Source organism: Hyalella azteca, unplaced genomic scaffold, assembly GCF_000764305.2.
Source record: "Hyalella azteca isolate HAZT.00-mixed unplaced genomic scaffold, Hazt_2.0.2 contig4976, whole genome shotgun sequence".
Taxonomy (NCBI): domain Eukaryota; kingdom Metazoa; phylum Arthropoda; class Malacostraca; order Amphipoda; family Hyalellidae; genus Hyalella; species Hyalella azteca.
The window spans coordinates 199,230-220,924 of NW_025935184.1; the positions used below are offsets into that span (position 1 = coordinate 199,230).

Consider the following 21,695-nt stretch of genomic DNA (forward strand, 5'->3'; position numbering starts at 1 on the left):
TGTGGCCTGCGATCCCACAGCCATGGTGCTGTTAATTGCTAGCAGCTGCATCGATTCACCGGAAGTGAGGAATTTTCCTCGTGGTTCAGCTGAAATTTTACTGAAAATTAAAAACTTAAAAAAATTGCCGAACTCTTACGTAATATTTCCTAAATTGTGAAACGTTTTAGGAATAATAAATTAAGAAACATTTTACGCTAGTATAAGCACTAGCGTAATTGTAATGCAAAATTTTCTGTTCACTTAAACGGGAAATGGAAAGTGACTCACTTTTTCCACAATAATTTGGATTACTACATCGAAAAATTATATTTATCAATTATTATCTGCCGTTTATTTTATATATATATCTTTATTTAGAAATTTTGAGTTCATCTTGATAAAGAATTTTTAAACTCAGAGCCTTCATTTCTTCGTTTAAGCCTATTTATATTATTCCAATGATTTGAGGATATTTCCCTGTGATTTTTTCTTCTCTAATTTTGTGAGAATCCACTTAATATTTATTAACAACCTTCGTTTCTTGTACGCGCTCCGATTGTTAATCAGGTTTCTTTTCAATAACTTGTTTTTGATTTGCTGTTTCAGTTTATCAAAGGTTTTGCTATTGCAGTTTATCTTAGTTTTTGCTGTTGCAGTTTATCAAAGTTTTTGCTGTTTGAGTTTATCAAAGTTTTTGATTTGCTATTGCAGTTTATCAAAGTCTTTGTTGTTGCAGTTTGTCAAAGTTTTTTATTTGTCGTTGCAGTTTATCAAAGTTTTCGATTTGTTGTTGCAGTTTATCAATGTTTTTGATTTGCTGTTGCAGTTTATCAAAGATTTTGATTCGCTATTGCACTTTATCAAAGTTTTTGTTGTTGCAGTTTGTCAAAGTTTTTTATTTGCCGTTGCAGTTTATCAAAGGTTTTGCTGTTGCAGTTTGTCAAAGTTTTTGATTTGCTATGCTGTTGCAGTTTATCAAAGTTTTTGCTGTTGCAGTTTATGCAGTTTTTGATTTGTTGTTGTAGTTTATCTAAAGTTTATTCCGGCATTTGCTATTGTGCCTCTGAAGTAATTTGTACGAGAGACTGCTTAACTCTTTGATATGCTTTGTATAAGGTAACCATTTGAATGTGGTATTTATTTCTATTCAACTGAATACTGAAATTATGAAGAATCAATCCAAACAAAATGGATTCTTCAAGAAACCAAAGCCGAATATGAATGTCATAACTATCTTCAACCAGAATCAAATGAACAGTGGTTATAAAGTAAATGAATGGAACTTTCAATATATTTTTCATAATATTACTGTAAACTCCACTGATAATAACAAAATAAAACTATTGATTCACTAAAAGACACGAAAATTCAAAACACTCCTATGAATAATAGCCTCAGGGAAAAAAACTTCTCCAGGAGACAAATGTAATCTATAAATTTTCCTGTAATAAAGAAGATTGTAGACTTCTCCCCAATATGGACTACGTCGGGCTCACAACTACAACATTAAGCCGACGTCCCACGTGCCACCTTCAGTCAAGAGGACCAGGGAACCACCTAATAGAGGCCCACAACGAGAACATCACCCGTACGGTGGTGGAAGAATACACCAAATATTGAAACCATTAATATTGAGAAAAGGACTCCAGCTTCAATCAAGCCCCATTTTACGTGAATTATCAGGGCTTTGAAACCATTAAAAAACTATTATTAAAAAACTATTGTAAAAAAACTATTATAAAAACTATTATAAAAAACTATTATTGAAAACTATTATTAAAATCTTCTGAGAATAACTGATCGAGCAACGCTGGGAAATCCTGCGATGCTCGAAAAAACATGCTGGGTTAAAGTGCGGGCTTAATTTAATGCATAACGTGCGCAAAACCCCCAGCAACATTGGATTGAGTTGATAGTAGACTGTACGGCAAACATATCCTTTGTTGAGCTGCACTAGCGTGAGGCTTCTCTATGTTTCAAGTTATTTAAGTTGGACAAGGGAAGTTAGGAAGAATCGAAATCAAACAATGCATTTCAAATCAATACCATAAATTTCAGAACACCTGGGTACCACCCAATAAAAAGGCCCCTGCATAGCACTCAAAACACCTGCAGCAAATTTCCGTAGTTATGAACGATTTGGAGTAGATTCGTTAGCGGCATTCTACCCGCAGGCTTGAACGAGTAGTGATCGTGTCTAAAGTCTGCTAGAGTTCGGGGTTTTAAAGACCGTATTTTCGTATTTTCATTTTGGGAGTTGAGTTTGAATCTTGAGTATGTTCAAATCGCCACTCGCCCTATTTTTTATCTAAAGAATTTTCAACACGAAAAACGTAATCGTAAGTTCAACTTTTGCAACGAAGATCATATGTTTGTACATCAAGCATTTATAGAATATCTGCGAGATTTAGTCTATCTTAAATAACAACAACATAGATTTAATTTTATCTTTACAGGGAACCTGTCTAATATTAAAGCATTAGTCCAAATATTTCTACAGGATAATGGCTATGCATCAGACCGGCCGAGTTATAGGAGCCCTCGTGGCCACACTTATGAGTCTGGCGTCTGTGAACGGTACCGTGTTCCTGGGAAGCTGCCCCAACCAACCCGTTGCCACCAGCTTCGACACGACTTCGGTAATTTCCGTTATTTTGGAAGATTTTTATTTGATTTAAATTCTTGAGCCAATTAAACGTTTGCCTCGGTTTATATCAAAGTGGGTAGTTCATCTACGAAGACGTAAACAGCAGCATTCCAATATTCAACATCGTCGAGTGGTGGAAGCTTCATTTTACTGAGGTTCAAAATCTAGGTGCAGAATTTTTTGACGAGTTTGAGCATAAATTTTGCACCAGCTTTGCCATTTGTACTTCAGATTCTAGCATCAAATCATTTCATTTTAGACATCATTTTTCATTTTTGCAGATGCAAAGATTTTAGTTTATTAGAAAATTCTTGTACGGTGCAGGACAAATAAGCATCGTCATTCAATTCCCATGTAAATCCTCCTAAATATCATAATATTTAATCAAACGGCCTCAGCATGTTTACCTCGTTGGCTATCGTGTGGCAAGCATACAACATTAATTCCTTGTAAAATCCTTGTAAATCAATCATGACATATGAACATTTTAAGTTAATTGTTTCATGTCATTTTTGAGTTTCGAGTGTTGTGAGGTTTTTGTCATATTATTTTGCAATCCACAACCTCCCATGTGACTGTGAAGTTCTAACGTTTTTATCTCAGAAAACCGGTGATCAATATTATGGGAAAAATTGGGGTATGTTCTTGTATAATTTAATAACAAATTGGAATATAACTTATTATTGATAAGTATGATCTTGTTTATTTTTTATCAATTCTATGAGTATTGTATAATTAAATTTGTACCCCGCACCCTGCAGTTCGTTGGAGACTGGTACGAGTACAGCTCGTACGTCGGCTTAGGGCAGGTCGCGTTCCGGTGTCCTAAGGAGAAGTACTCGATAATAATTCCTGGACGCTTCAACGTCGAGCAAGAACGTATCATTTTGTGAGTCAGCAGAATATTGTTTGTGCAATATTAATCGTTTGCTTCTGAGAAAAGTACGGTTATCTACATGATATACATTTTTTCTATAGTTATTCATTAGCAGGATCTACTGAAAAACAAATTATCTTAGTATTTTTCCTTTAACCCTTTGCGAATTTTTCATTCGAATTATTGAGAAATACTCCATTCAAATCGGCTCTGAGATATTCCGTTTTTGATTCAGGAGTAGGGCGAATAAATTGTAGAAAATATTTGTATATTACATGTTTTTTACACGACTATGTACACCCCGAGAGTTATGAAAATTATTTTCAAGCAAACGTGTCCGCTTCGTTAGGAAATATTCATAATTGTACGTGTTCAAATCCGCAGCTAAATGTAGAAATTTTGTAAAAATACAATTTTATATTTCCCAATTATATTGATATTTAAATTTTCCTTCAGGGGCGTCAAAAACACAGTGAAGGGTCAAATGAAGTTTGCAGACCCAAAGAATTTGGAAGCGAAGCTCTCCATCTCTTTCGTTGAAGGCGCATGTAAGGAACCAAGCCCATTCTATTCATCGTTTATTTCTTTGAATATATACTGTTGATTATAATTATCAAATATTTACAGACTTTCATGTGGAGCGCGAATATTTCTTGCAATTTATATTATATTACCATGTTCTTAATTTAATTGTAAATTTAATTGTTCATTCGACGTCTCTTCTACCCAGTCGACGGCCGCTGGACAGAAGTAACGCCCCCCAACTACAATGTGCTGAAGGCCGACCCGGCCTTCATCATCGTCTGGGACTGCACGAACCTCGTCGCCATCCACTTCCGTTAGTATCTATCATAAACTTTGTTAACTAATACTTCGTGTGCAGATACATTAGTGAATTATGTTAAAATTTCTTGCACATATTTTTTAAGACACTTCTTGTTATTCTTTAGGCGCATGAGAAAAAAACGATTTAAAACACAGCACAACGAAATGAAAAAAAATCCTATTGAGGAGATCTTGCATAATCTAATCAGCTCTGTCGGCAATACAACACAATATATATAACTAGAATAAGCAACATAAGTGTTATGTTCTAACACTTATTAATCAAGACAACGGCAGGTCACTAAAATAAGAACAGCTTTAACAACTAATTCAGGATAAACTGACACAATCACAGCACCAAAAAACAAATCATGCTGTTTTAGTTATTTTCTTTCGCACCTGAATACTGCATTCCTTTAGCCAATGAATTCGATCTTAATGCCTTTTATTTCTGATGAAGATTTTGAAAACTTCATTGCTTACGTAAATGTAATATTCAGTTAATGCAGTGCATATCAATGTATATAAAATTTTTGCCGTATCCAAAAAGAAGATAAAAAATCGTTCTTACTTGCTTTTCTAGGGAACGTGAGTTCATGCATTGAGTGAATTATAGAAGGCAATGCATTACGTAAACCATAGTATGCAATTCATTACGTAAACCATAGTATGCAATGCATTACGTAAACAATAGTATGCAATACGTGAGGTAATGCATTAACTAATATATTGTATTGTTATTCACATTGACTTTCCCCCGACAGCAACTCTGCGTATCCTGACCAGACAGCCAAACCCGCCCCAGTTCGTCATCGACGAAATCTACAAAGAACTTGAAGATCGCGGCATCAGCACCGGCTTGCTCCTAAAGAATTCTCTAGACGATTGTTCTTAATTCCTAAGTTCTAAAATGAACAAAATTCTTGGCCCTGGAACTGATTAATTACTGAATTAAATTCATACCTTAACGCTGATACTTTTCTAACTTTCCTTACAGGCCTTTGTTTCAAGATTTAACCTTAACGATGTAACATTTCTTCACTATTTATCTACTGATTAACTTTTGAAGGTTAACGCTGTCATGTTTCAAGGTTTTATATGTAATTTTGTTAATTAAAATAATACATTTTCGCGGTGAGCCCTTCATTTTAAACATCATGTGGTAACTGAATAAATTCAAATCCTTAATAAAATTTCACGAGCGTTTTCTTCAAATTTTTTACATGTAACGCCAACCAGGAATCTGACGTTTAAACAACGTTGATAAGAAGTTGCTACAACGTCATTTGTCTGGAATTATCGTTGTCATCTGCTACAATGTTCAAAATTTATTCCTGATGGATCGTACGGGTGTTTTCTATTTTTATTCGAGATTTTTTAATTGATAAAGTTGATGAATTATGTACTATATACCAAGTTTAAAAACAAAAATGTTATTCAATGTTCACGTGAAGAATTTTAAACTATGACTGTTCGTATACATATTCTCTTAGCAAAAAAAATTCTTATTTCCTCAGTATTGGGCAGACAATTTAATTGTAATCTGCTTGACGTACGGATTGCAGTGAGGTTGTGAAGGATTGCCTATCTATTTTGTTTTACTGCATTCTCAAATATCTAACTTCGTTGCAAGGCTTCCTATCTTTTCCTTTTTAACCAGAACAGTTGGTTTGATTTAATCAGAGAAATTAATTTTACTCGACATTTTTTAGTCCGATTGTTGCTTATTGTCTCGTACGTCTTTAATTTTGTTGGTTATTGTGTGTAAAATTTTTAACAATTAAAAGTGTGCTGCGTTTCTTGGGATTCATATTTATCCTAAATTCGTCCAATTGTGGTGTCAAATTGTACAAGAAGAAAATTCAATGTATTTTCTACGGCTTTTTAACGAAGTTTTTTGCTTTAGATGGCCAATTGAAGAAAAGCATATATAGTTGTTAATCTTTGGAAAACATTTTCAGTGAGGAAATAGTCATGAGCTCATTATTAAAATGAATACCCTGATAATTGCACAGCTTCATTGAAAGTTATGTGAAATCGCTCCTCATTTCATATGATTTTTCGCTAATGAGCAAAAATTATCCTGGATTGTGAGGCCTGGTCGTGATTAGCGCAGATTACAAGATAATATTTTCGAGGCAGTGGAGATTATAGGGTAAAAAAATGATAGGGTAAAAAGACGATAGGGTACAAAGACGATAGGTTAAAAAGATGAGGGTACATAACAGAGAAATCGTCAATTTTCTCAAGTTCTTTTTCAGTAGGTAGTCGTCTACTGCTGCGCACTGATTAATTAGTAGACAACATTTTCATACGAACACGCGCAATACCTTTCAGTAGAACTCCTTCCAGTGAATATTGAATTAAGGAAGTTCTGACTGACGTGACCTGTTTCAATTTTTTGCGTACGTCATACGACTTGTCTACATCGATCATTAGAAATTTAAAAACGAAGAAAACTCCACAAAAATTCCACATATCTCTATTGAAAGCGTTTCGGACTCCAGCTCCGTCGTCAGTTCGATAAATCTAGAACACAAATACAATCGGAAGTTAATAAAGTTTGTATTCAAAAAAAAAATACAGAAGCTCAAAACCTAAATTTACAGGCAAAAGGCAGAGTAATAAAGTAAATATCTATATATTCGCAGTTTCTAGTGGATAAGAACTAAAGGCTGCATTTAAGCTAGGCCTCTCTTTAAAAATTTATAAGGATTCTAAAATACTCAGATCGGAAGCACCAGAACTATAAGCTAAAACCTTAGAGTCAGTGTCGGACACTGGAGCGTTGGACTGTTCGGGGTAAGTGCGCACAGCCGAAAGAGGTGGGCGCGATATTAACTGCCCAGTCCTGTAACTCCTCCCTCTATGCTCAGCGACCCTACAGTAAAAATTGCATGACTTCAATCCAACGTACGCAGATGCACATCGTACATAACTAATTTTATAAATTAGGGACGATCGCATGTGAGAAGGGAGAATATCTTTGTACCTAGAATACGAGCCTATTTAAAAATTATTCACCAAAATATGAAGTTTAATGTCCGGAAAGTATTTCTAAAACAAATCTTTTAATTCTCTTGATATAGCTTCGGACGCATGGCTGAAGTATGGAAGAGAACAGTAAACAACGTTTACTGTTCTCTTCAACTCCGAAACGTTTCAAAATAGATATGTTGAATTTTTGTAGAGTTTTCTTCTCTTTTAAGTTTTTTGAGGATCTGCGTTTCAAGCCTATAGTGACATTTATAAATTGATCATTGTTTAAAATTTCAACATTTATTCATTTTATATTTATGATCGTAGCGATATTGTGAATTCGTGAATTTTTTTGCCAGCGATGGCTAGATTTAGTCTAAAATAATTGCATTGACTAGCTGTTTTGACTATCGTTGTTGCATGTACTAGCAATGCATCAGCCAACACTTGTGTAAGAGTTGCGAATTTGGTCGATAGTGACGCACATGTTGCAGCGTTACTGCGAGTTTCCAACTTCTCGATGGGGAAAATTTGAGGCTGGCTTGCATTACAAATGATCATATCTAATATTGTCTCGAGAATAACATCATTAGGAATTCTATAACAATATTTTACATCACATATAAGTTGAATTTTTTACAGCAGAATTTGCTCTATGAAACAAGCTGAGGACTTCAAGATATTAAACGGAAAATTAGGAATCTAGTCATGCTCGATCATATTGAAGTAGGTATTATTACTAATTAATTTTTTTAGTAAATAATTTTCAAACGCAGAATTTCTGAAGGCTTAGTGCTGAATATATTCCAGTCCGAATGAGTCGAGTAGGTGATTTTTCGTCCTGCTTCGTTACTGAAATCAGTTAAAGAAATGGTATGAATTTTGAAAAAATTAGTGTTGCACATATAATATGACTGGAAAATAGAATTGTTCATTTTGAACATTGGTGGCAACATAAAAAACATTAGTACAAGGCTAGACGAGTCGTCAGAGTTCAAACATACGTGGCCCAATGGTTAAAGTTCAGAGTACCAGGATTGGAGCAGAGAGGTGCGGGTTCGATCCCAGCTCTGTGCGCCAGTTTCGGGTCGGAATCGGCAAGGAGGCCGGGCGGTTAAGTAAACAAAATTTAAATCAGTGAATTGCGAGCTCAAGCCCGCAACAAGCTGTGATTGTTCTGCAATGTTAAGAATTGACGACAGGCCTACGGCCTAATAAACGCTGAAACCGCTATTTTATTGTTATTATTATCTAAGATTTTATTGTCTTTATTCAAGAACCGTCACCTAACAGCAAATAAAATGTGCTAACTGAATCCCCTATAGATGGATTGTGCATCATACGCATTCTCTAGACGAATAGGATATGTAAAAAGTGTATTCGTGAACTTGATATTCAAAAGCCAAGCATTAAATTCATTGAAGTTACCTGAGAGGTTGAAGTATTGAAAATACTTTATTTACTCCTAACCGGTATACACACGATCTGCATTGATTATTATTCATGATGATAAATTGCCTGCTGTTTCTTCACGTGATCCGGCTATTTTTCATGAAGTGAAACGCGGTAAAAAAAAAAGAAAACAAAAGTTCGTTGATATGAATAATAAAAAGGTTTGTTAATATGAATGAAAAACTTTTTTTCAGTGGAATGTTTTTGGCAACGATACACGTGGATCCATAATGCTTTCATTTCTTTAACAAGTGTCTTGCATCGACCAAGAAATGACGCGGAGTTCTCACAAAATTTCACGATTCAGTCTTTGCAACGTCTTGGCGCTCGATAGCTGTTCCTCGATATCGTCTGCAACTTCGCATCAAAACAAAACTTTTGTAAGTATTTGTGATTGAAATATTTACAATTTACATATTCGAGTCGCTGCATGTCCATCGCAAAATGTGAACACTCATTGATGCGATTTATTTATAGCACGGAAGCGAAAACATAAGACTTTACCTCACATAAATGGTAACTCAATCCTTCATTTCGGCCTAAATTGTTAAAAAAAAATAAACTATAAAGCTCCAGCAAATTAATATGGGTACTGTACATTTTTTAACATTTCTGTTATCAGAAATGGATCATCCAGCGATGTCACGTAAGGCAGCTTACGGAGTACTGGTCACGGTGCTCAGTTGGTCCATCGCATCTGCCGTTATTTTACCATTCGGCTGCCCCACTCAAGCATCAGTGAATTCTAATGTCCTAAGCACAGTAAGATTTAAAATATTTCCCAATCATATTGTCCATTCTTTTTTGTGACTGTATATTTAAACCATCCATAAACCCAATCATTGTTCGCTTATGACATAGTTTGTACCATTAATTTATACTATAGTTATCTCTTTGCTAACTGATATAATGATTACTGCGAATTTACAACTATTTTATCCGACATATAACAACGAAGCTCACCTACTGTTCTTCTGTCACTGCTGTTTGTGATGAATTGTCCGCGATTTGGTGCAAACTTGTGCTTTTTATTTACCAATTTACCATACGGGTCATGTTAACAAAATGTTGTTTGTGTTCCAAGTACCTAACGGGCACCTGGTACGAGTACAGCAGGTACACGGGCTTCGGTAAAGCGTACCAATGCCCCAGTGAAGCGTACAAGCCGGCAGCGACCGCAGGCCTCTATGACGTCACGCGGACATGGATTTCAGGATCGTGAGTAATTTTGCCTAGCTTTAAAATTTCGTTAACACAAATAATAATTCGATGAATTTTTTCTCAATCAAAGAATATGTGTATTTTTTTATAAACTAATATGCGTATTTTCTTTATCAAAGAACATGCGTATTTTATTCATCAAGAATTTGCTCATTTTCTTTATCACAAAATATGCGTATTTTCTTTATCAAAGAACATGCGTATTTTATTCATCAAGAATTTGCTCATTTTCTTTATCACAAAATATGTGTATTTTCTTTATCGAAGAATACGCGTATTTTCTTTATGAAAGAACATGCGTATTTTTTTATGAAAGAACATGCGTATTTTCTTTATGAAAGAATATGCGTATTTTCTTTATCAAAGAATATGCGTATTTTCTTCATCAAATAATATGCATTTTTCTATATCAAAGAACAAGCATATTTTCTTTATCAAAGAATTTGCGTATTTTCTTCATGAAAGAATATGCGTATTTTCTTTTTCAAAGAATATGCGTATTACAGTGTATCCTTCTGTATTTATTTTGTTTACGTTTTTACTGTCAAATGAGATACTCGTAACATGCCCATGTGATAGGAACAGAGGCGATAAGCTGCATTGCTGATTTATGGCATTACAGCCACTGAAAAATTACGATGTTCAATTTTCACCATAGGAATGAGACTCAACAGTCATAGAGACGCTCTTGCGTTTCGATATTAAAATAAAATGTGTTCTAATGTCAGTGTAGTAGTCACTTTTTGTTCAATTTATCATTGTAATTTAATATTTAGGATACAGTGACCCAATAGCCTGCTTCATCGTCAGCACACTTTAGTCAGTTGAAAAATAGTTATATGTTTGACATCTTCCTCTATTTAAAATATTCTCGTTATTGTTCGTCAAATAAATAAATATTCTGCTCAACTTATAAAAAAAATTGTAACTATTTTTTTACGACACATCGTGGATGGAACGATGGCACCACAACACCTCAACTCATTACTGTCCTGACAATAATTTATACTTTATACTTACTTTCCTGAAGATAATTTTTCCTTGTAGTTAATTTTTTCTGAAGATAATGTGCTTTTTCTAGCCCTTACTTCGCCAAAGATAATTTTCACTTTTTTCTTATTCCGTTTCTAAAGAATATCGACACCTTCCTACTCTTACTTCCTTAAAAATAATCCGTTTCATTCGACCGCTTACTTTTTTGAAGAAACTTTTTACTTCAAATACGCACCAAGTAGTTCTATATAGCCTAACCTCGTACCAATACAGGAAAACACACAAACAACGTTCCACTACAATATAATAGAAGTTACTGAACAGGTGCAAGAATAAAATTAAGATATTGCTGCGAAGCACACATGGTGATGTACAAGATGTGTATAGGTACTGCTAAGTGAACGGAATTATTGTGGTATTATAAGGGCATCAGTGGTATAATTAAAAACATTTCGGAGCAAACTTACGTCAAAAAATTGTAAATAACTTTACGATAACTCGGAAGTTGCGTAAGTGGAGCTGGGCACAATTTTTTAGAAGGTGAAACGGTTGAAACTCGTCATGTCACTAATATAATGGCAAATTGTGAAAGAATTTTATATACACCTAAACAAATAATGTATAGTCGTGTCATTAGTGAATTAATTTCAATCGAGTTGACGCCAAGGGCTAAATCGTTTTCAATTCGCGTTTAAATTGCAAGCAAATGTTGATCTTAAAATCCTAGAGTTGTATGATCAGTCACTAAAATCATGTCCATATGCATTTCCGATGCAAAATTATATTTATTGAACTTTCCCAATGATACATTCATTCAATTATACATCAATTAGTGAGTGCCATACGCTTTCTTTTCGCTTGTAGTCACATATAAAGAAGGTATAAATAAGGTCAATTTAGGTGAAAACTGTTATCAAAACTGCACTGGTAAATGGTAGGTGCAACACTAAATACAATATTTTCATACTCACATAAATCTTCCAATTACATATGAAATCAGCAGCAAAAAACTTTCCAACCCACATTAAGTGAAATCACAACCATTACCTCTATTGATCACCGTAATCTGTTTCTCACTCCCTACCACCTTTAACGATAATCTTTACATTGAAAATAATCACCTAGCATTTTATTAATAGCCTAGTTACACCAATAATTTTGACACGTCTTTGGTCGGTGTTCATGATACTCACTCATTTTGCAAGAAAAATTGTCTGTTGAGTGACAGACCCCCTTAGCAGTGCAGCGTCACAGTGTAGCATCTCTATAATTACCATAATGACGGGCGCCGATGAATGTTAATGCTCGTACTACTCGCATTACTGTATCGTTTGTATCATTACTGTACTGTACTGTACTGTCCTGTACTGTACTGTACTGTACTGTACTGTACTGTACTGTACTGTACTGTACTGTACTGTACTGTACTGTTAATCGTTTTGTTATGTTGTTTGCTATTAATCCTATTCAGGAAATGGCAGGATAAAATATCGTGCTAGAGTGTTTCTTTAACAGGCTATCAATGGACTTGCTTGTCTCTTGCTTGGGTGTTCGAACTGCTGAGCCAATTAGCTGGGTGTATAGCAAATTAAAATTGATAAAAATTTCCCAATAAATTATTTTTCCGCGGCTTTAAAAAAAACTCTGTTAGGGAGAGCTAATTCGACATTACCCACATTACCCACAAAACTCTATTGAGAGTTTTTACCACCACGCGTTCTTTCCTTCACGTCTATGGCAAATTAGTCTCCACACAGCAATTCAAATTTAATACAATAAAAATAAACAAATATATTATATGATTCATAAAATAAAATTTGCAAGTAGTTGTTGCATCTACGGTTTGGAAAATAAATTAAAATATTCATCAAAACATAAATATAAATTTTAAAACATTAAATTTATTTTCCCCCAGTGGTGACGCCACAACCGTGAAGGGTCAGATGAAGCAAGCGGTGCCAGGCGGACCAGAAGCTGTGCTGTCGCTCCTCTTCTCAGAAGCAGCCTGTGAGGCATCATTATTATCTAATAATATTCTACTTAAAATGATCTTTTTTGCAAAACATTACTGGATTTGCGATACTGCATTCATTTGATCTATTTTCATGCCTATTTATTCCATTTATGTTGGCATATCACGTGCTGCTGATACCCCAGCAGCAATTCGCGACTGAAAACTAACAGTTATGGAGAGCGAGCTTGCACCTCATGTGAAATAATTTTTTGCCGAAATTTTTAGTTTTTGTGAGTAGGCTTGCACTTTCCCTCCCTCCTCCTTCAGAGTTCACATCCGTTTTGCTCACATTCGTCAGGACTCTTGCTGTGTAGGTAACGAGTATATATAAATCTGATATCGCAGTTATAAAACATCATGTTTCAAATTACAGACGAGGGCCAGCAAAACGCCATCACTAAAGCGAACTATCACATTCTGGCGTATGAGGTATCTAATTACGCCGTCGTGTGGGACTGCATTAGCTTCTTCTTTTTCCACATACGTAAGTGTTGCCAATTAACATTAAATAATATCATTAATGTAAATAATTAAAATAAATGCGAAGGATTATTTTACACATTTTATCATTATGCTATCCTTCATGTTTTTATACTATTTCATTACATAGAACCAATTTTATTATTTACTCGGTCACAATACGTATGATGTAAAACCTGGGCAGCGGAATCGTCGTGAGTAAAGGCATTAAGGTCAAGCTCCTTGATCACTAGAGCAGCTTTCAAAGTATGAAGTTTTTATTATTGTTATGTTTATATTCTTACATTATATCATTCATGAATTATTTAAATTAATTTTATTCGTGTTGCATTTTCTAACGTTTTACTATTATTCAAAATATATTTTTTAAGCGATTTAAATGTTCATTTCATGTTATTTTCAGTGATTTTTTCAATTAAACATAAAAAAACAAACATGTTTTAGCTTATATAATTATTCCCTACCTACGAAATTACCAACTTAAAAATCAAATTATGTTATTCCAAATAACTATGTTGAGTCAAAACAATCACTGTCTTGTTGTACCCGAAGCTTCACTATCCCAAGCTTCAAGAATCTATACGGAAGATGGTGAAGCTTCTGAATTAAATCATGACATCAACCATAACAGCAGTGAGTATAATTTATGCACAAATATAATGTTGTACTTACATGTACAAATTTAATGTTGTACTTTTAATGTTGTACTTACATTTAATGTTGTACTCTGTACATTGCAGAGACGCTACGCATCCTGACACGAGTGCGCGTTCCAGCAGACGAAGTCGTCGCGGCGGCCTACAAACAAGCCAACGATCGCGGCATCAAAACTAACTTCCTACGCAAGAACCAACAAACCAACTGCTAGTTATATTGATACTGCTATTTCAGCGATATTTATATTATTATCAACATCACGCAAGAACCAACAGACCAACTGCTAGTTATATTGATACTGCTATTTCAGCGATATTTATATTATTATCAACATCATATTTGCATTATTATTACGAATAGGTAAAAAATTTTATTAATAACTTTCTATAATAGGATAACGTTAACTTCCATGGGCTTCTGTACACTTGGAATGCTACTAAGGAAGTAAAACTGGGTTATTTTATTATTAAAGGTAAGAAATTCCTACGCAATGACCTATTGATGAGCCTATGTTCGAATTAATATTTAATAAAATCATACTGAGCATCATTTAAACTTTTTATTCCCTTTGTCTGTCGCTATTAATTTATTTCATATGCGTAGGCGCTATCAAGGCTGTTCAGTAGTGAGACTGATATTTTTAAAGTATTTGTCAGACATCTAAGGCAGCTGCATCGTTAGCAATGCACAAATAAACTTTTTTCTCGGAATTTCTATAGAAACTGACAAGGCAATGGTATATTCCTGGCCCAAATATCCATTCTAAGAAAATAAATTAATTTTAAATCTGTAACGTGTAGAAAGAACCGACCACGCATTGCAGTTCTTACGTAACCACGCCGGTTATACCGACTAAATGAACCTCGCCTTGAACCTTCCTCGAAATTTACCTCATTTTCAAAATTGTTGCTAAAGACACATTACTAGCAGTTATTTATCATTATTCCATTTATTTTTTATTTAGATAAGAAACCTCATGATTTTATGGTAACAGTTCCGTAAGATAGTCTGAAATTTTTCTATCTGAATTTCAAAAAATTCTTTACTAACTTCAATTTGTTCCATTTAATAACAGTGTTCCTCAATTACGAAACGCCGTAGGCTTTGTACGTAGGATTGTAGGCTTTCAACGGAACAAGCTTGGGTTCGCTTCAACCACCTCGTTGATTATCACTGTACCAAATAGACTACATTCAACCTATTTAATTAATTTAAAAATATTTTCAAATTGCTCTCGTGCTCATTTTGTAATGATCACAAATTTTTTCAGGGGATTAAAAATAGAGTAATTCATTTCCAGAAATCTTTCTTCAGGATAAACGAGTATCAATAAAACTTATCTACTGCGAGCACGTCAGAACATAACAAGCCTGCCTTTTATCAATAGAAAATGTATATAGCAAGCATTAAATTACTGATATTATTTTATGCCCAACTTACAGTTACGCTAAAAATATTATGAATTTTACCTTACTTAGGATTGCTATCGTGGTTTCAATTCTGCCCTGACGAAATATAATGATTTATGTTGAATTCTGACAAGTTTTAATAAAATTTGAAGTTATTCATCATATGATTTCTTCTCTTTCATTTTTCAACAAATCAATACCTAAATGAATTCAACCCAGATATAATTTAACCGAGCAGGTGGACCGAGGTTAGATAAGGGACTTCCGGTACACACCTGTTCATCACATATATTTAAGAGCTGTACTAGCATTAGTACTGTCTAGTACTGTACTAGCATTACACTTGCTAGTGCAGTGCACTGAGTGACTTGTTTGTATGCGGTAAAGTTCTTCCAGTATTCGGTGAAATTTCTAGTCGTGTGTGTCCTGTTGAAAATGTTGAAAATTCAAGCTTTACTTAGCAAGTGATAGGAGTGAAAAAGACAAAAATATTGTGTACAGTGTTTCTGCTCAGCGATTTCATGCGACCAAGAATTTTATAATTAAAATTTTGTGCGCGCTAATTCACCTTCACTTGTTGGGAAATTACTCGGTTGAGATATAAAATAACCTTAAATCTCATATAATTTCGGAATATTCCCTTGCAGATTCGGCAACCGTTTTTTCAAATCTCACCTAAAAATTACATTACATTGTTTGCAATCCGTTGTTTGCTAAATAGATATTTCTTATATGCCTGATTATTGAGTGCGTTTCATTTATCATTTTTATTCCATTTATCATTTTCGAAACAACTTTGATCAGCAGCGTCTATGACAGAAGCGGAAACAGTGGAAATATCAAACTCTCTTCTTTGACATTACAGGAGTTTCATTCAACCAATTCAATTTCAACTGTGTTATCTAACCTAAAATTGTCTCTTTAGAGACCGTTTTCCAGACTTGATACATAATACAAGATGATAGTTTGCGTGAGCTTCGTGGTGTTCGCCGCACTGATGAACCTGTCGTCGGTTGAAGCCGGTTTTGGTTTCGGTGGCTGTCCCAACCAAGGCGTTGTGGATCCCTTCGTGCAACTCACGGTAACGCAAAAATTAATAGTTTAAAAGCAAAGAATAGTCCACAAAAATTCATATCTTTATAGAAAACGTTTCAGTCAGTTCGTAGATTCAGTAAAACGTGGTAAAGGGAACAGTGAAAATTCAATTTTCACTGTTCCCTTTACCACGTTTTACTGAATCTACGAACTGACGATGGAGCTGGACTCCGAAACGTTTTCTATAAAGCTATGAATTTTTGTGGACTATTCTTTGCTTTTAAATTTTTAGTCAACTTGCGATTTAATCAAATAAGTGACATTAATACTTTAAAAATTAATAGAATATAATTATATCATATTTGTCACATTCGTGGTTTATGGTACCTGGTAGCTGTTTACAAAACAATATACAGTGAAGCACCATTGGACGATGTAATAATTCCGTGATAGTCGTAAAAATATTGTATTATTTCCATGTTACCCAAAGGATTTTAATTATACCTCTTTTGTGTGGGGATTTTTAATCGTCGCCCATATTGAAAACGACTCCACCACCAAACCAATCTCTTTACTAAATCCAAAATTGTAAATATATTTTCACCGAACGACGGCACGGCAATAGCGAATGAATTTAAAAACACATATAAATTAATCTATGCTATTTCTGTTCAGTTGACTGGTACCTGGTACGAATTTGGCAAGTACGCAGGACTGGACCAGCTGGTGTCTATCTGCACGGCCATCAAGTATACTCCGGCCTCGAACGGTCTCATCAACGTAGAAGAAGAAGGAATAACTTTGTGAGTTACCATTCAGAACTGAAAGAAATGTAGCAACAGAGATGGTTAAGTATTCAGTAACAGAGATGTATATACGGGACAAAGATGGCGAAAATCCTAGAGTTAAGTTTATTTGAGTTTTAACCTTTCTGCGTGGGAGTTAATACCAAATTTGCACTGAAACTCGAGGTCGGGACAAATTTTGACTATAAATTTGTAAAATTCTTGTTAAGTTTAAAAATTATTTTCAAAAAGTGAATTTAAAATAAGTCTTTTCATGTACAATATTCTAATAATTTTGTGAGGAGAATACAAATAAGTGAAGATAAACCTCGTACAGGTTCATGAAGGCGTCCAGAAAAGGACAAATGAAGCGAGCTGACCCTTCACAGACTGAAGGCAAATACTCCATCAGCTTCTGGACAGACGCTTGTACGTGGTAGCCGTTACTTTTGCATATTTATTATAAATAATTATTGGAAAAATTCTCCTGATTTCAAGTTTATCATCAAATTAATGCGCTAGTGAGCATGCATGACAGATCTAAGTGATCTGCTTATACTAGAACTTTACTGGCACGCGTTAACGATTTGCGTTTTCCTTGGCGCATTGATTTGGGGTAATAATTATAATAACTCGGGGTAATAATTATGATAACTCGGGGTAATAATTATAATAACTCGGGGTAATAATTATATTAACTCGGGGTAATAATTATAATAACTCGGGGTAATAATTATAATAACTCGGGGTAATAATTATGATAACTCGGGGTAATAACTCTGATGGCCGGTGTAAGAATTATATTAAGTAGGGGTAATACTTATAATTTTTTCCAGCAATGACACGAGTGACTGATTTGCATAACCATAAAGTGTTTGGTTAACCTGATTCATCAATTACATATATTCATGAGAAATATTTATAAGTGTGATATAATTCCTGACGAGTGAAATTTACACGCGACTAATTCAAACGCAACTTATGTACTTTTAGAAATTGAATAACCGTTCATTACGTTACTTCACTCAAATATTGTTTTCCTGTGCTATATATTATTATTATGTCAACTCACAAAACATAAAATAGTTTATTATGTCAACTCACAAAATATAAAATAGTTTATTATGTCAACTCACAAAATGTGTCCATTTTACTCGTACTATAATGACAGAATTTGTTTTAATCACTAACAATATTACTGTCCTTAAGACAAAGGAAGGGAGAATGACATCACGGCTGCCAATTACAACGTCCTGGCCATCGATCCTACGAGCTACGTCATCATCTGGAACTGCTTCGACGCGTTGCTCTTCCATATCGGTCAGTAATACTGATATTTTATTAAACTTAATTAAATAGACATATATTTTTTTAACATTTTTCGGTGCGAGGGGTATTATGTGGATGAAATTTAAATAACATAATAGTTTGAATGAAACTTAATTAAATAGACATATATATTTGTATAACATTTTTCGGTGCGAGGGGTATTATGTCGATGAAATTTAAACAACATAATAGTTCGAAATGATAGCAATATTAGAATATTAGAATCCTAATAAAGAATATTAGAATCCTAATAAAGAATATTAGAATCCTATTAGAATATTAGTATCCTAATTCTAAAAAAAATGCATTCGTCAAAGAGCCTAAAAATGCCTACAGACTATCAGAAAATTAAACTCATTGGTGGGTAAAATCTCTTAACATCCCCATCCATATTACTAAATTATAACCTCGATCGTATTACTCGCTTCATCCAGAAGAGGAATTCTGGATCGGCATTAATTTTGCGGACTCTTTCATTGTACTGTTTCGTTTAATTGTTGCTGATCTCTTGTTAGCGGTGCGTTCGATGCAAATTTTTATTGATTTCCAGACTTTTTCCAGAAAAATTTAAGTGAAGGCAAATGAAAAAAACGTGATTTTGAGCTGTGTGTGAAATTTTGTAAGAGAATAAGTTTCCATCACTAATATTAGTGAATGTTGCAGTGAATCTTCGGGTCATCACCAAAGACCGGGTGCCAAGCCAGAGCGTGATCGATGAGATCTACAACGAATTGAGTGACCGACAGATCAGCACGTTTGGCTTCGCGAGAACTAGCCAACAGAACTGCTGAAGACTTGACGGCAGAAACTCGACGGCAGAACTGCTGAAGACTCAACGGCAGAACTGCTGAAGACTCAACGGCAGAACTGCTGAAGGCCTGACGGCAGAACTGCTGAAGACTCGACGGCAGAACTGCTGAAGACTCGACGGCAGAACTGCTGAAATCGTGTGTTCTCTGAATTTTCATTAAAAAATACAAAAATGAATCACTAAATTCTGTTTTGCACTTGAAAAATTGTTCTTTACTATTCATGGATTAATGTTACCATATTTGACATGAACTGTAGTAATTCAATGTATGAAGAATTTAATCACTATATAATGCGAAAAGCAATCTGCAGACGCGAGGGATATTAATATATTTCTTGAAAGCCAATAATTTTAGATCATGGTGCACTAAGAAGGCTTTAAACTATATTAGACATTAAGTTGGACCAGTGAAAATCCTGAAAGTACAAATGTGCAATCATTCATTTAAACTACATGTCTGAAATATATATACAAGAATAAACTAGTAAAAAATGCACGTATTTTATTGGTGTGAAACATTAAACAAAAATGTGATTACAATGCCTCTCATTTCATTATTCCTAACGACTTGATGTTGTTGATTACAATTCCGCCATCTTGGTAGGTTTTGAAGATGCTTTTACAAGCTTGACAATAGATTTCATACAAAAAAGCTGCAATTTACCCAATTGTGAGTCAATGATGTTGATTCAAACAATAAAACTTCATTCTTCAATTTTTATAAGTTATTTTAACCCTAAGACGCATCGCAGGTCAAGATTGACAATAACAACTGGACTTTCCAAGAAATAAATTTTAATCAAATGTTAAATACAGCAGTGATATCCAGAGGTGCAATGAACAAATTTCTGCACTCCAACAAAAGTCTACGGTCAAATTACGATCTAGTTTGGTAGTCATTTAAAAACTAGGGTATAGAGAACAGTAGAACGCGACGAATTTGGGCTTTCAAACAGAGTAAGTTATTGATAGCCTGAAAGTTATGTATGTCGTGGAAAAAAAACAACTAAAGATTTAGATTTGTATTAATTTTGATTGCCCCAGAAGGTGATTTAAGAAATTTTCATTTATATACCAAATTTGGAGTACGATGTAATTTTTGATTGACAGTGACAAACGTTAGTAAGAGCTGGTTGACTCGAGATTTGATCAGAATTTGACAGCTTCCAGGGTCATCAAAGTAAATAAATTCAATGAACATTGGTAACTACTTTATAAAATCATCCATATTCCAAACAAGACAAGCATTATATTCGTTCAAAATTCGAATTTTCAAACGAATGCCTATTGCGTTAAGTGAACACGGGGTGAAGGTGAATTATAACCTCATTTCACGCTTCTGCATCACGACTATGAAATCATGGATTCAAAGGTCCTATGTTCAGGTGGTGGCCTCGGTTGTAATCGTTAATCTATAATTATTGACGGTTGTGATGAGGATGCGAAATACAGATTTGTCCACTGCCACTAGGCGCAGTAATTACGCCTGAAGCATGCCATAAGCGGTAGAAAATTGTAACATTAAACAAACTTCGTGTAATGACTAACTTTTTATCGAAGAAAATATTTGAAGTCATTGCTATACATATTAATATCAATAACTCGTCGACAGATTACAATGAGCGACACTTAATTTATTGTATCAGTATATAAGTGACTCCTTCAAGAGTTTTACCATTCATGCATGAATATTTTTTTGCACTAATTTACATGAATGTCAGTGAATCAGCGACTGCCACGTCACAACCAACAGGCGTAGTGTTGGGGTAAGCTCGAATTTTATTATCTAGCGTGTTATTTTACTTGGAATACGTCAATTATTTAGAAGTTGTTCAACGCCACTTTAGTTTAGACTTTACGGAAGTCGGAATGCGGAAGGTGTAAGTTGCTGCTAGATTATTGTGCGGCGTGAAGCCCGAAGCGGAAGTACGTAGCGTGTTAGGTCCTGACGTGTATTAATTAATTACGATATGTGAATTGATTTGAATTGATGTATATATTATATTTATGTTCCATCATTTGATTTGTATATTCATTACTTTATTTACTAGTTAGAAGTTTAATTATTGTTCAATTTACTCTTTTAGGAAAGCCTCAAACCAGAGACTCAAACTCGAGACTCAGTCATCTTCTCATCAGTTGGCCAGCACGTGAATTGTGTATATTAAAGTGGATTGTACATGATATAACGGATGATTG

The 21,695-nt window shown here is 34.4% G+C and overlaps 3 protein-coding genes across 4 annotated transcripts; all 3 read left to right on the top strand.

Moving 5' to 3' along the window:
* The first annotated feature begins 2,115 nt into the window (after nt 1-2,115).
* LOC108678389 (apolipoprotein D) lies at nt 2,116-6,130 on the top strand. Its single transcript, XM_018166805.2, has 5 exons — nt 2,116-2,621; nt 3,391-3,518; nt 3,963-4,054; nt 4,237-4,344; nt 5,096-6,130. Exons 1-5 carry the CDS (start codon nt 2,487-2,489, stop codon nt 5,224-5,226), a joined length of 594 nt encoding a protein of 197 aa, XP_018022294.1. The 5' UTR covers nt 2,116-2,486; the 3' UTR covers nt 5,227-6,130.
* Nucleotides 6,131-9,390: 3,260 nt separating this feature from the next.
* Nucleotides 9,391-14,676, top strand: LOC108678390 (apolipoprotein D). Of its 2 annotated transcripts, XM_047880216.1 has the most exons (6): nt 9,391-9,524; nt 9,847-9,980; nt 12,892-12,983; nt 13,364-13,474; nt 14,211-14,338; nt 14,415-14,676. In XM_047880216.1, the coding sequence occupies exons 1-5, from the start codon at nt 9,402-9,404 to the stop codon at nt 14,336-14,338; spliced, it is 588 nt and encodes a 195-aa protein (XP_047736172.1). In that variant the 5' UTR covers nt 9,391-9,401; the 3' UTR covers nt 14,415-14,676. The 2 variants fall into 2 exon arrangements, with proteins under 2 accessions (XP_047736172.1, XP_018022295.1); XM_018166806.1 differs by having other exon boundaries at nt 14,211-14,676.
* A 1,512-nt stretch (nt 14,677-16,188) lies between these two features.
* LOC108678391 (apolipoprotein D) lies at nt 16,189-19,487 on the top strand. Its single transcript, XM_018166807.2, has 5 exons — nt 16,189-16,617; nt 17,247-17,374; nt 17,694-17,785; nt 18,566-18,676; nt 19,349-19,487. The coding sequence occupies exons 1-5, from the start codon at nt 16,495-16,497 to the stop codon at nt 19,474-19,476; spliced, it is 582 nt and encodes a 193-aa protein (XP_018022296.1). The 5' UTR covers nt 16,189-16,494; the 3' UTR covers nt 19,477-19,487.
* The last annotated feature ends 2,208 nt before the right edge of the window (nt 19,488-21,695 follow it).

What these genes read in the sequence shown, in the direction of transcription:
- LOC108678390 (XM_018166806.1), top strand. Translation starts at nt 9,402, where the DNA reads ATGTCACGTAAGGCAGCTTACGGAGTACTGGTCACGGTGCTCAGTTGG. An exon ending in CGGACATGGATTTCAGGATC is followed by an intron (nt 9,981 to 12,891) that starts GTGAGTAATTTT and finishes ATTTTCCCCCAG; the next exon opens with TGGTGACGCCACAACCGTGA. An exon ending in CCTCTTCTCAGAAGCAGCCT is followed by an intron (nt 12,984 to 13,363) that starts GTGAGGCATCAT and finishes TTCAAATTACAG; the next exon opens with ACGAGGGCCAGCAAAACGCC.
- LOC108678389 (XM_018166805.2), top strand. Translation starts at nt 2,487, where the DNA reads ATGGCTATGCATCAGACCGGCCGAGTTATAGGAGCCCTCGTGGCCACA. An exon ending in CTCTTTCGTTGAAGGCGCAT is followed by an intron (nt 4,055 to 4,236) that starts GTAAGGAACCAA and finishes TCTTCTACCCAG; the next exon opens with TCGACGGCCGCTGGACAGAA. An exon ending in CCTCGTCGCCATCCACTTCC is followed by an intron (nt 4,345 to 5,095) that starts GTTAGTATCTAT and finishes TTCCCCCGACAG; the next exon opens with CAACTCTGCGTATCCTGACC.
- LOC108678391 (XM_018166807.2), top strand. Translation starts at nt 16,495, where the DNA reads ATGATAGTTTGCGTGAGCTTCGTGGTGTTCGCCGCACTGATGAACCTG. An exon ending in GAAGAAGAAGGAATAACTTT is followed by an intron (nt 17,375 to 17,693) that starts GTGAGTTACCAT and finishes AACCTCGTACAG; the next exon opens with GTTCATGAAGGCGTCCAGAA. An exon ending in CAGCTTCTGGACAGACGCTT is followed by an intron (nt 17,786 to 18,565) that starts GTACGTGGTAGC and finishes ACTGTCCTTAAG; the next exon opens with ACAAAGGAAGGGAGAATGAC.